The following is a 13934-nucleotide window of genomic DNA, read 5'->3' on the forward strand; positions in this document are numbered from 1 at the left end:
ACCACAGTAACATGGAAACTGTATTCTCCTTTTCATTACCGAAACCAGTTCAATTCCGGACCCGCAGGCGGACAAATTGGACTCGGTACTCTGACTGCCTTTGTCGTGTTCTCCCTGAGTCCCCACCTGAGGAGGAGAGCTTCACGACGCCTGCATTAAAGCGCTCGATAAATCCTGCCCCTCTGGCAAGAACAGAGGCTGGAAGAAACCTGAATGGTAGACTCCGAAACTGGGCGAACTCCGGAAAGCCTCCCGGAGACTCTTCAATAAAGCTAAGGCTGAAAACGTTGAGCAAAACTGGGCCGATTACAAGGCCAGTCTGTCAACCTACAACAAAGAACTTAGGAAAGCCAAACGCGCCTCTTGGCGTAAATTCTTTCGAAGACTACACCCACCCTACTTGAAGAATGTCGACCAGTCTTGGACCACGTCCAGCGATGAGTCGCTAAATCTGCTACTTAATACTCACTACCCTGGCTATGATAAAAACAGACCCATATACTGTCGGCTCAAATGCCATCCTGAACCTGCTAAGCGAGGAGAACATTTTCTGGGCGATCAAAAGCTTCAAACCATACAAGTCTGCGGGGACAGATGGCATTATCCCTGCCCAACTGATTCACGTGGGACCAAAAACCATTAATTGGCTAAAAATTAACGAGGGAGTATTCTCCCACGGGTGCATCCTGGCATGCCTTTCGGAAGAAAGATCCACCGAAACGGCCCTAGACTCGATAATCGAAGCGCCCCTTAACTTTATGGAGTTACGGGCGCACTGGCAGCCCTGGGGTTGACTCCTGGACGGTGATCGTCCATCCTAATCGATCAGATGCTACAAAGCAAGACTGTTGAGGCATCACTGAGGACGTCAACAACTGCCAGATTTGTCAGCAGGTGAAGACCACAGAGCGGAGTCCTCTCGCCCCTCTTATGGAACGTGGCAGTGAACGAACTGTGAGTGCATGACAAGTAATCGCACGACGATGTCGAGATGGGCAGACAAATGCAGGCCGTCAAATGTCAACCCATCTAAAACGAATAGAGGATAGAGTAAAGAATGCACAGTGCACAGTGGACCTCTATACATGCAGGAAAGCAATCGGACTACAATGGGGAATGGCCCCGTATATAGTTCGGAATCTATACACCGCCATCATACGACCAATCATGCTCTGTGGAATGGTAGTATGGTGGCCAGCCCTAGACAAAAGAACTTGTCTCAACAGACTCAGTATAGTTCAACGCATGGCAGAGCTATGCATAACTGGCGGGCTACGCACTACTCCAGGGAAAGCCCTGGATACCGTGCTGGACCTACTGTAACGAGCTGTTTTTATCCCCCCTCCCCGGCTACCGCCTTAACCTAACCTAAAAAATATTTTGGGCAGTCTTTACTACTGGTAGCACTAGTAGCGCACTGTATGCGAGAGCAAGGGGTTGTGTCATGGGGAGGAAGGCCACTCGAGTCGCATATTGTTTTACCTTTACAGTATTTTGCAGTATGACCAATATTTTTGAAATTTTTGCATCTCATAGGGTAATGGATACATTATTTGACACAAGCGGTGTGCCATGTAATCTGAATTTTTCCTGGTAAGTTATAGAGGTAAACGAGGGGGAACGTTGTGAGTTGCTGCGGACACCGCAACTGTACAGTTATACCCGATACTTAGTCAGTATGGCTCTCCTCCGGCAGACGCCGCTAATATTGAACGACACGACAAAGAGTGCGTGCGAGAGAGACAGAAAATCAGTCTGAGCGTGACGTCGGGGGCTGCGTAGCCAGTGCAAATTGATTTCTTGCTTTTGGCTACAAAAATGATCCGATCTGATCCAGGTTCAGCAATCTGATAGATGTGGTCGTTATCTATGATTCTGCGTTTTTAGTTTTCTCGAATCTGCAATATTGTAGATGAAACAGATTTTCGTCCTTTGTGGGGCGGAAGGAGGGGGGGCGAAATTCTGAGATATACGTTTTATAGTGAGATCTAACAGAAGTGCGGATAACAAATTTGGTTACTCTAGCCTTAATAGTCTCTGAGATTTGTGGATGCCCCAGATTTTCGTCCTTTGCGGGGGGTGTGGCGAAATTTGGACACGAAACGGTCAAGGTCCGATATCACAGGAGTGTGGATACCAAATTTGGTTGCTCTGGCTCTTATAGGTTCTGAGATCCTTGAACTCATATTTTGCAATTGACAAAACCGACCATGAAACCTGTGTGTTAGAGAGAGACAGAGCGAGAAAGAATTAAATTGTTTTCTTGCTTCTGGCTATAATCATTATACGATCTGGTTCAGATTTTGCAGTCTAGAAGATATAGTCATTCTCTACGATTCTGCATTTTCTGTTTTCTCGTATCTTTGAATTTGTGGATGCCACAGATTTTCGCTCTTTGTGGGGGCGGAAGTGGGCGGGGCGACGTTTTGAAATATTTTTGTAGCAGTGACATATCACAGAAGTCTGGATCCAAAACATCGTTGCTCTAGATCTTATAGTCTTTGAGCACTAGGCGCTGAAGGGGACGGTCAGACGGACGGACGGACGGACGGACGGACGGACGGACGGACGGACGGACGGACGGACGGACAGACGGACAGACGGACAGACGGACAGACAGACAGGCCTCAATCGACGCGGCTATTGATGCTGATCAAGAATATATATACTTTATGGGTTCGGAAACGATTTCTTCTGGACGTTACACACATCCACTTTTACCACAAATCTAATATACCCCAATACTCATTTTGAGTATCGGGTATAAAAATAAGCTGGATTTCTCCAGTGGGTGTAGCTTTGCCATCGACTTGGCCAGTGTATTTGAAAATCTCGACTGCTCTTTGGGCTTAAAGTTCTTTTAGAATCTCGTCGTTTGAAATATAATTGTGTGATGGACCTATGTCCGGCTGAGGTAAGCTCAGTTACGTCCAAGGTCAATCCACAAGAATTTTATAGATGGATGGAACCATAACGGAGGCGTTGTGGTTGGCCTGTGGCAGAGAGGATGGAGCGGAGCCTGTTCGAGAGTCACTTGTGGTGTGCGTCGAACTGTGCTTAGGGACGTAGAGTGGAATAGTGCCAGAGCCTCGACCCTTTGTAATGTTCATATTATTTAAATACTTGGTTTGGCTTTTATTCGTTTCTTCGTTTCTTATTATGTTTTTGGTGAGTCCGAGTTACTCTGCGGGGTAACGTCTAGACTCGGAGCCGGGCTCGCATTTCGCCAATTTGGCAGTTGTGGGTTGACCTGGCTTATTCCTCTCCGACTTGGGGTCCGTATTTTGGCAACTCGGCGGGTTTGCCATTGGTGCTCGTCGTGGTCTTCCTTGGTGTGTCATCGTTTTCGCGGTTGATGAACCTGGAAGACTGCACCTGATCGGTTGCTCGGACCGAAGTGGAGTATCCGCGTGACCGGGTATGATTAGTCGTCACTTTATGGGGTATTCTCTTGGCGGCGAGTGAAAAAGTGGATGAGGTGTCTTAAATGTTGTTAGTCGGAATTCGCGTTGGGGTCGGTGTTGTAGACCCGTTTAGGTTCGTTACAATTGAGGTTTGGAGCATAAACAGAAGATACGAGAAAACTAACTAGCCAGAATAATCTGGAAGTCTGGATCAAATCGGATAATGATTATTATAACGCCGGAATGAAAATATTAATTTTCAATGGCTACGCAACGCCGTTCACGCGCTTACTCATTTTCATTATCTCTCTCTATCTATCTCACTCTCACACACACTCTTCATCGTGCAGTATGCACTGACTTATTGTAGGGCATGATGAAATTATACACGGCGGTCTCGTCAAAAGCCGAAGCTCGTTCGTGTTGTCCCTTATCGTCAGTGCATGCTTGCTTGTTGATGCGGATAGTGTTGGGTAAACATTACTCATGAGCAACACAACACTATTCACGGACGAATTTTTTGATATGTGCTTAACCCTTTTGTTCCAACCTCAAAAAAATGACATATTGCATATTAGATTACATAAATAGCATATACAAAAAAACTCAAAGAATTATAAGTAATATTTATATATTATGTAAAAGAACATTTTAATATTCCTAAAAATTTTGAAGCAAAATTATTAATGGCTGCACAAAATTTAAATATTACTGTATCAGTAAAATCATTTTATTTTAAAATTTTCAACATATGTCGTCTCACTCACACTTACTATACTATGTGTTTTTCACTCGCACTAATTGCTAGGGTATAAATTTAAAATCGCGGCCGTAGCTGCGACTCACAACGTTCCTTTTCGTAAAAGGCACTAAACTTTGCTTTTCACTGCGCTTTATTTACCGACTGACAATTGTACTACAAAGTCGCATTTTATTAAAAATCGATAGATATCGAATAAATTCACAAATCCCAATGATAGGTCAAAAGTTATCGTTACTCAGCAAAAACTGCAAGCACTGTCAAAAAAACGGCAGCATATTACATTACAAAGAAAAAGAATTCAATTGGAATTGCACAAACACAGTCGGCCTTCATAAAAGTGTACAAAGCAACTGGGCTAATACATCAGAGAATATTCCTGAAAGGAGCTCGTCCAGATCCAGTTAACGAAACAGAATTCACGCAAATCCAAGCAGTTGACAATGCATCCTTTTACTTATGCCATATCCGTGAACTTCGTGGTCACCTGCTGGGAAAATCAACCGGCTCAACAATTTAGATTGTCGGAGATAATTGAGTTCCCAGCCATTTTGGTCAATCTGAAAACGGGTATGGTCGAGGCGGAGTTTCACAAGTACGTGATGCCCGTGGAGTCGCCGCAACTGAGCGAATACTGTACCAGTCTGACGGGCATTCAGCAGAAGACTGTGGAGGCGGGAGTGCCACTGCAGACGGCACTCAATTCCTTTATCGAGTGGCTGAAGAAGGAATTGAGCGCCCGCAACCTGGTGCTACCAAAGATGAGTATGACCAATCCACAGGGAAACTGTTTCTTCGTCACCTGGGCGAACTGGGACTTTGGAATCTGTCTTGCCAAGGAGTGCGCACGCAAGAATATACGTAAACCAACCTGCTTCAATCAGTGGATAGACGCGAGGGCCATCTACAAGAAGTGGTACAAGTATCGTCCCTTCAGCTTCGACAATGCCCTGGCCCATCTGAGGCTGACCTTCCAGGGACGTGCTCACTCCGGCATCGATGATGCCAAGAATCTGGGCAATCTCATTTGCAAGATGTCTCGTGATGGAGCCCCCTTTTCGATCACCAAGGATCTGACACCACATAAGGAGCTCAACGAGAACCGTGGCTTCTGAGCTTAAGCGGTCAGCCATCAGCCATTAGCCATCCCAGCCAGAGCCAGAGCATAATAATCCATTTGTTTGTTGGATTATGTTTAATATTCAACGCCACAGTAACCCAAGGACACTAATGCTGACTAAGAGATGGGCCCAATTTAAACACAAATGTAAACGCCAAATAAGATTATTGTTTTTTTATTATCTACATAATTTCTTTTGACAGAAATAACGACTTGACATTTGAAGTGCGTCGCCATCGCAGCAAAGCCCCAGTACCTGCATCTGGATATCAAAAGCCAGCAAGAAAACCACAACACTAAAAATCCACTCATTTATCCTATTGGGTGTAGAGAATGATTATGAGTTTTGCATAATCTGAACACAAATGTAATAGCAAAATAATTATCTTGTTTTCTTTTTATATTTTATCTAACATAAATTAAATTGATGTGCATCGCAATGACAGCCGATCGCCTGCCAGAAGCCATTAGCCATCCCACCAAAGCAGAATGAGCCAGAACACAAAAAAAGCCATTTATTTATTTGATTATATTTAATACACTTAATACGCTGCGTAGCCACTGCAAATTGATTTGTTCGGTTATAATAATGATCCGATCCGATTCAGATTCGGCAATCTGGTAGATATGGTTATTCTCTATGATTGTTCAAAATTGTGGATGCCACAGATCTTCGTCCTTTGTGATGGCGAAAGAGGGTGGGGTGAAATTTTGAAATACATATCACTAGGCGCTCATAGGGACGGACAAACGGACGGGCGGACAGACAGACATGGCTCTATCGACCCTCGACTATAGATGCTGATCAAGAATATACATACATATATACTTTATAGGTTCCTTATGAAAGGGGGGTATACAAATTGTTCTTTTTTTTTTTGTTATGTATTTTATCTAATTTCTTTTGACAGCAATTGATATGAATTTAAATTTGATGTGCATCGCAATCGCAGCTACCACATCTACAATCTAAACACCTACGTACGAGTACATCTAATCATAGCAATAAATATGGCCTTATAGCAAATACATTTTGCTACTATTCATACTTACTTGGTAATGATTAGCCATAGTCTTCAATATGGACTTATTTTTTCATCGATTTTCATCGCCTACACTAGGTGATACGGTATAAAAATAAGATTAAAACATCCAGGAACAGGAGGTTGGGAAGATCCTACCGCCCAACGTTTTGGCACAATGTTTGTATATTTGCTGATCACTTTCCTCTGGGACCCCTCCAAGCACTCAAGTAGTCGAATTCCCAAATGGGAAAGCAAGAATAGCTCGATATTTTGTCGAAACTAAATTAGAGAAATTAAGAAAAACGAGACATCCAAATTGTCATAGAATTGGAGTTTAGATATAGCCCAATGCGAATATTGAATATATGTACATATATCTCAGTAGGATAATATTAGTGGAGTTTTTAGTGGGAACAATTGAGAGACTTGACTTATCTCCTTCGAAATGTTCTGTGCCGCAATTTCCAGTCTGGCCTTGAATCTAATCCCCTATTCAAGTCGGAGCATCTACAGAAGAATGCGGATTCAAGATGGAATTTGCTTGCATCCCTTAGCCAAGTTGTGAAGTGTCACTTAGAGGAAGTGTTGGAAACAGACAGACTTGCTCCATACCCTGGGCCATACCATGTGGCCTCTGTTCGGTTTGTGACCGACTCCTGCGGTTCCTGTAGGCTTCTACGAGTATTCATATTCCAAAGAATCCGAAGTGCCTGAAAAGAAAAAGAATTTTTCGGTGGTAAATGGTAAAGATGATGAGAAGAATGCCTGTAATGACCTAGTGACCGCCGCAAAAGTTCTGTCGGCTGTACAGGACTCAATAGGCTCGTTGGAACCCAACGTACACTATGTTGAGCAAGCAGCAACCATTTGAAGACTCTTGCGAAAGGCGCCTCAAAAGATACATGAAATTAAGTGCAGCTGAGTGGGGTGATTTGAATAGACTTGTTAATACCCTGGATCCGACGTACCTTGCCACAGAAAAGTTGCAATTGTTCACCAATTGACTTCTATAAGCTATGGCTGGAGGTCAATAAGTCTAATGCATTTGCAGCTATTTCATTTAAATGAGCCCTTTAGTATTTATCATTATACATATATGTAAGCGACGCATACTTAACCATAAGCATAAGCATAGCCCTCATACACGCCCTATCACTGCGGCCAGATCGACGATTGATTCCGTTGGTAGAGTGGTGGAATAGCCAGCACTAGATGGAAACGTGGCGGTAAGGAGCACTGCATAATGGTCACGCTGGACATTAAGAACGTGTTTAACACGGCGATGTGGAGCTGCATCCTAAAGGCGCTAGAGACTTTCGACACACCCAGGTACCGAGGCCGGCACGGAGCAATAGGAGGTATTTGCAGGCGTCCCGCAGGGGTCGGTGCTGGGCCCTACACTGTGGAACGCAATGAACGACGGCATATTGCGACTCAGCCTCCCCCACGTAGTGCATATGGTGGGTTTTTCAGACGATGTGGCTGTGGTGGGAAAACTCTTGGCCGGAGACTTGGAGAAGACCTGCAACCAGACAATAGCGCGTATTCAACAGTGGCTGGAGAGGGTCGGGCTCGAACTCGCTCCCCACAAGACCGAGGCAGTGTTGGTGTCCAGCCGAAAGAAAGCTGAGACAGTCCTGCCACGGTCATATCTCTGCCATGGATGCTGGCTAATGGTAGTCGGGCGGAGTAAAGAAAACTATCAATGAAATTACCCCAATCTATGGTGACACTGTTACATGCCGAGGGATGCATGGCCGAGGGGTTGCTCGGTTGCTAATATACGGACTCTGGATACCTGTCCAATAAATTAAGTAGTCATTAGTCAGCTCTCACTGCGTTCGGTTGTGTTTTCGCTATGTCGCTTTATTACTGCTCAGAATGCAATTCGTCACCTTGAGGCTGTCCGCTGTTCTTCTTTATGCCGCCGAGCGTTTCATCTGACGTGCATCGATTTGCATGCAAGTGCAGTTAAACTCTTGAGAAATCTGCTAATTTGTTATGGCATACCTGCATATTGGTAAATTTGCTACCGCGACGGGCCAGAAGCGGTGGTGAAATTTGTTGCCAATAAACTCAAGATGCCGGAGGGGGAAATTTCTTGCGTGAAATTGGTTAAGCGAGATGCTGATCTATCTGCGTTATCTGGTGTTCCCGTGGTCTTTGATGATAGATTCTGGCCAGTATCGGTAAGGGTTTCGCGCATAGACAGAGGCCGGAAGCTGATTTGACGGCAGTTAATCTGTGTGCAGCTGTGCCACTGCGGACGTCCACGCTGACTCAGAAAGCTCCAGGTTCATCCACTTCAAAAAAAACCCCAGTGAAACCCCTTTGGTTTTATGATCGCCGCTTCTCCACAAAATATTCTGCTTGCACTTTTTTGACGAAGAGTCAGCAGCTCGTCGTGCACTCTTATGTGGAACACTCTTCAGCATCATCACCTAGATTGGCTCTCCCTGCCCAATCTTCTGGACGAGGATGGTGTGCTGCTATTTCGGACTCCGGCACATAAGCAGGTTTCAAGCATGGGTCTCGGCCCTTTGGTTCAGTGGGATATGCCTGAACCTCCTCTGGATCCATCTTCCGTGGCCGCTAACAGGACGGCACCGCCACTTTCTGGGACCGTGCCGATGGACGGTGCCAAGACTCAGGCTGTCAGCTTGGCTACCTCTTCGTGTGACTTCGACGCTGTCATTTTGTTTGAAACCTGGCTCAATTCAAACTTTTTCGACAACGAATACTTCGATCCTAACCTTTTCCAGGTGTTTCGTAAGGACAGAGATTGTGCCAAGACGAAGCGCTGCAGAGAAGGTGGGGTCATTGTGGCCGTCAGACACACCCTACTGGATGGTGGCTCTGTTCTGGATCAGATTGGTGTGGCGGTGGCTGGCCAGTCGGAGACGCTATTAGCGCATCGTACATTCCACCGAATAGCTGTCACACACTCAAAACATTGCTAAAATGTATGTTATGGTATTCTGCGAGACCGTCAGCACCTCTGCGTTGCTGGCGACTTCAATTTGGGTTCGTTGATATGGTCCGGCGATCCGCAGTCGTCGGCTATGATACCAAGCAATGTACATTTGCCGCACGAGATTCTCTTGCTAGATGATTTTTTTAGTATGGGCTTAACCAAAGTAAATAGTTTTTCTTAGTTTGGATATAGATTGCCATGTTACATCTTGCGAACTGCCTTGGACGGCTACGTGTCCGACGAGAGCGACCTAGCCAAGGGTCTTAGCCACATCGATGTCGGGGAGGAGCTGGAGTCCCCCGACAGCGACCTGGAAACAACAATGGTGGAGGTGAGCCTCAGGAATGTCACTGACGCTCCTGCAGATAAACCTCCACCATTGTAAGGCAGCATCCGCTGCTCTACTGCTCCATCTAGCCAAGGGTGGAGCCTAAAAAGTCATCATTTAGGATCCTCGGAAACAGGGTCTTCGGTCTGAGGACTCCAAACTATAAGCTATACGTAGCTGAAACCGCAGGTTAAATTCGTACCTGCATTCTTGCAAAAAGAGAGTGGCACTTATTTTTGCTCCCAAATTTCAGCAATGAAGACCACACCGAAGTGAGCCTCGAAGGCTAGGAGCGCTCACTGAGGATCTGCTCCGTATACATGGGTCATAACCAACCTGACCCAACCACTGCCAGTGGTTAAGCACTGACGCAAACGAAGGGGGTGAGTACCTCTTTTTAATTACTTACTGACCACTCAGATGTTCTTATTAAACCGGAAGTTATCCCACCTCTATTATTAAAAACCACAAGGAGGTCCTGGACCACACGCTTGCCTCTCATGAGATACAGAGGAACATTGTAACCTGGAGGGTCCTGGAAAAACACTCCTTCTCGGACCACAGTAACATGGAAACTGTATTCTCCTTTTCATTACCGAAACCAGTTCAATTCCGGACCCGCAGGCGGACAAATTGGACTCGGTACTCTGACTGCCTTTGTCGTGTTCTCCCTGAGTCCCCACCTGAGGAGGAGAGCTTCACTGACGCCTGCATTAAAGCGCTCGATAAATCCTGCCCCTCTGGCAACAACAGAGGCCGGAAGAAACCTGAATGGTAGACTCCGAAACTGGGCGAACTCCGGAAAGCCTCCCGGAGACTCTTCAATAAAGCTAAGGCTGAAAACGTTGAGCAAAACTGGGCCGATTACAAGGCCAGTCTGTCAACCTACAACAAAGAACTTAGGAAAGCCAAACGCGCCTCTTGGCGTAAATTCTTTCGAAGACTACACCCACCCTACTTGAAGAATGTCGACCAGTCTTGGACCACGTCCAGCGATGAGTCGCTAAATCTGCTACTTAATACTCACTACCCTGGCTATGATAAAAACAGACCCATATACTGTCGGCTCAAATGCCATCCTGAACCTGCTAAGCGAGGAGAACATTTTCTGGGCGATCAAAAGCTTCAAACCATACAAGTCTGCGGGGACAGATGGCATTATCCCTGCCCAACTGATTCACGTGGGACCAAAAACCATTAATTGGCTAAAAATTAACGAGGGAGTATTCTCCCACGGGTGCATCCTGGCATGCCTTTCGGAAGAAAGATCCACCAAAACGGCCCTAGACTCGATAATCGAAGCGCCCCTTAACTTTATGGAGTACACCCTGTTAGCCTTCCTCGACATAGAAGGCCCCTTTAATAACATCCTTCCGACCTCCATCACGGGCGCACTGGCAGCCCTGGGGGTTGACTCCTGGACGGTGATCGTCCATCCTAATCGATCAGATGCTACAAAGCAAGACTGTTGAGGCATCACTGAGGACGTCAACAACTACCAGATTTGTCAGCAGGTGAAGACCACAGAGCGGAGTCCTCTCGCCCCTCTTATGGAACGTGGCAGTGAACGAACTGTGAGTGCATGACAAGTAATCGCACGACGATGTCGAGATGGGCAGACAAATGCAGGCCGTCAAATGTCAACCCATCTAAAACGGATAGAGGATAGAGTAAAGAATGCACAGTGCACAGTGGACCTCTATACATGCAGGAAAGCAATCGGACTACAATGGGGAATGGCCCCGTATATAGTTCGGAATCTTTACACCGCCATCATACGACCAATCATGCTCTATGGAATGGTAGTATGGTGGCCAGCCCTAGACAAAAGAACTTGTCTCAACAGACTCAGTATAGTTCAACGCATGGCAGAGCTATGCATAACTGGCGGGCTACGCACTACTCCAGGGAAAGCCCTGGATACCGTGCTGGACCTACTGTAACGAGCTGTTTTTATCCCCCCTCCCCGGCTACCGCCTTAACCTAACATAAAAAATATTTTGGGCAGTCTTTACTACTGGTAGCACTAGTAGCGCACTGTATGCGAGAGCAAGGGGTTGTGTCATGGGGAGGAAGGCCACTCGAGTCGCATATTGTTTTACCTTTACAGTATTTTGCAGTATGACCAATATTTTTGAAATTTTTGCATCTCGTAGGGTAATGGATACATTATTTGACACAAGCGGTGTGCCATGTAATCTGAATTTTTCCTGGTAAGTTATAGAGGTAAACGAGGGGGAACGTTGTGAGTTGCTGCGGACACCGCAACTGTACAGTTATACCCGATACTTAGTCAGTATGGCTCTCCTCCGGCAGACGCCGCTAATATTGAACGACACGACAAAGAGTGCGTGCGAGAGAGACAGAAAATCAGTCTGAGCGTGACGTCGCAAATTGATTTCTTGCTTTTGGCTACAAAAATGATCCGATCTGATCCAGGTTCAGCAATCTGATAGATGTGGTCGTTATCTATGATTCTGCGTTTTTAGTTTTCTCGAATCTGCAATATTGTGGATGAAACAGATTTTCGTTCTTTGTGGGGGCGGAAGGAGGGGGGGCGAAATTCTGAGATATACGTTTTATAGTGAGATCTAACAGAAGTGCGGATAACAAATTTGGTTACTCTAGCCTTAATAGTCTCTGAGATTTGTGGATGCCCCAGATTTTCGTCCTTTGGGGGGCGGAAGGGGGTGTGGCGAAATTTGGACACGAAACGGTCAAGGTCCGATATCACAGGAGTGTGGATACCAAATTTGGTTGCTCTGGCTCTTATAGGTTCTGAGATCCTTGAACTCATATTTTGCAATTGACAAAACCGACCATGAAACCTGTGTGTTAGAGAGAGACAGAGCGAGAAAGAATTAAATTGTTTTCTTGCTTCTGGCTATAATCATTATACGATCTGGTTCAGATTTTGCAGTCTAGAAGATATAGTCATTCTCTACGATTCTGCATTTTCTGTTTTCTCGTATCTTTGAATTTGTGGATGCCACAGATTTTCGCTCTTTGTGGGGGCGGAAGTGGGCGGGGCGACGTTTTGAAATATTTTTGTAGCAGTGACATATCACAGAAGTCTGGATCCAAAACATCGTTGCTCTAGATCTTATAGTCTTTGAGCACTAGGCGCTGAAGGGGACGGTCAGACGGACGGACGGACGGACGGACGGACGGACGGACGGACGGACGGACGGACGGACGGACGGACGGACAGACGGACAGACGGACAGACAGACAGGCCTCAATCGACTCGGCTATTGATGCTGATCAAGAATATATATACTTTATGGGTTCGGAAACGATTTCTTCTGGACGTTACACATATCCACTTTTACCACAAATCTAATATACCCCAATACTCATTTTGAGTATCGGGTATAAAAATAAGCTGGATTTCTCCAGTGGGTGTAGCTTTGCCATCGACTTGGCCAGTGTATTTGAAAATCTCGACTGCTCTTTGGGCTTAAAGTTCTTTTAGAATCTCGTCGTTTGAAATATAATTGTGTGATGGACCTATGTCCGGCTGAGGTAAGCTCAGTTACGTCCAAGGTCAATCCACAAGAATTTTATAGATGGATGGAACCATAACGGAGGCGTTGTGGTTGGCCTGTGGCAGAGAGGATGGAGCGGAGCCTGTTCGAGAGTCACTTGTGGTGTGCGTCGAACTGTGCTTAGGGACGTAGAGTGGAATAGTGCCAGAGCCTCGACCCTTTGTAATGACCTACGCTGTTCATATTATTTAAATACTTGGTTTGGCTTTTATTCGTTTCTTCGTTTCTTATTATGTTTTTGGTGAGTCCGAGTTACTCTGCGGGGTAACGTCTAGACTCGGAGCCGGGCTCGCATTTCGCCAATTTGGCAGTTGTGGGTTGACCTGGCTTATTCCTCTCCGACTTGGGGTCCGTATTTTGGCAACTCGGCGGGTTTGCCATTGGTGCTCGTCGTGGTCTTCCTTGGTGTGTCATCGTTTTCGCGGTTGATGAACCTGGAAGACTGCACCTGATCGGTTGCTCGGACCGAAGTGGAGTATCCGCGTGACCGGGTATGATTAGTCGTCACTTTATGGGGTATTCTCTTGGCGGCGAGTGAAAAAGTGGATGAGGTGTCTTAAATGTTGTTAGTCGGAATTCGCGTTGGGGTCGGTGTTGTAGACCCGTTTAGGTTCGTTACAATTGAGGTTTGGAGCATAAACAGAAGATACGAGAAAACTAACTAGCCAGAATAATCTGGAAGTCTGGATCAAATCGGATAATGATTATTATAACGCCGGAATGAAAATATTAATTTTCAATGGCTACGCAACGCCGTTCACGCGCTTACTCATTT

At 45.8% G+C, this 13934-nt stretch overlaps 1 protein-coding gene across 1 annotated transcript; it reads left to right on the forward strand.

Moving 5' to 3' along the window:
* Positions 1-4430: 4430 nt before the first annotated feature.
* LOC117186509 (ERI1 exoribonuclease 2-like) lies at positions 4431-5426 on the forward strand. Its single transcript, XM_033387391.1, has one exon. It carries the CDS (start codon positions 4608-4610, stop codon positions 5277-5279), a length of 672 nt encoding a protein of 223 aa, XP_033243282.1. The 5' UTR covers positions 4431-4607; the 3' UTR covers positions 5280-5426.
* The last annotated feature ends 8508 nt before the right edge of the window (positions 5427-13934 follow it).

This window comes from Drosophila miranda, chromosome XR (genome assembly GCF_003369915.1).
Source record: "Drosophila miranda strain MSH22 chromosome XR, D.miranda_PacBio2.1, whole genome shotgun sequence".
Lineage (NCBI taxonomy): Eukaryota > Metazoa > Arthropoda > Insecta > Diptera > Drosophilidae > Drosophila > Drosophila miranda.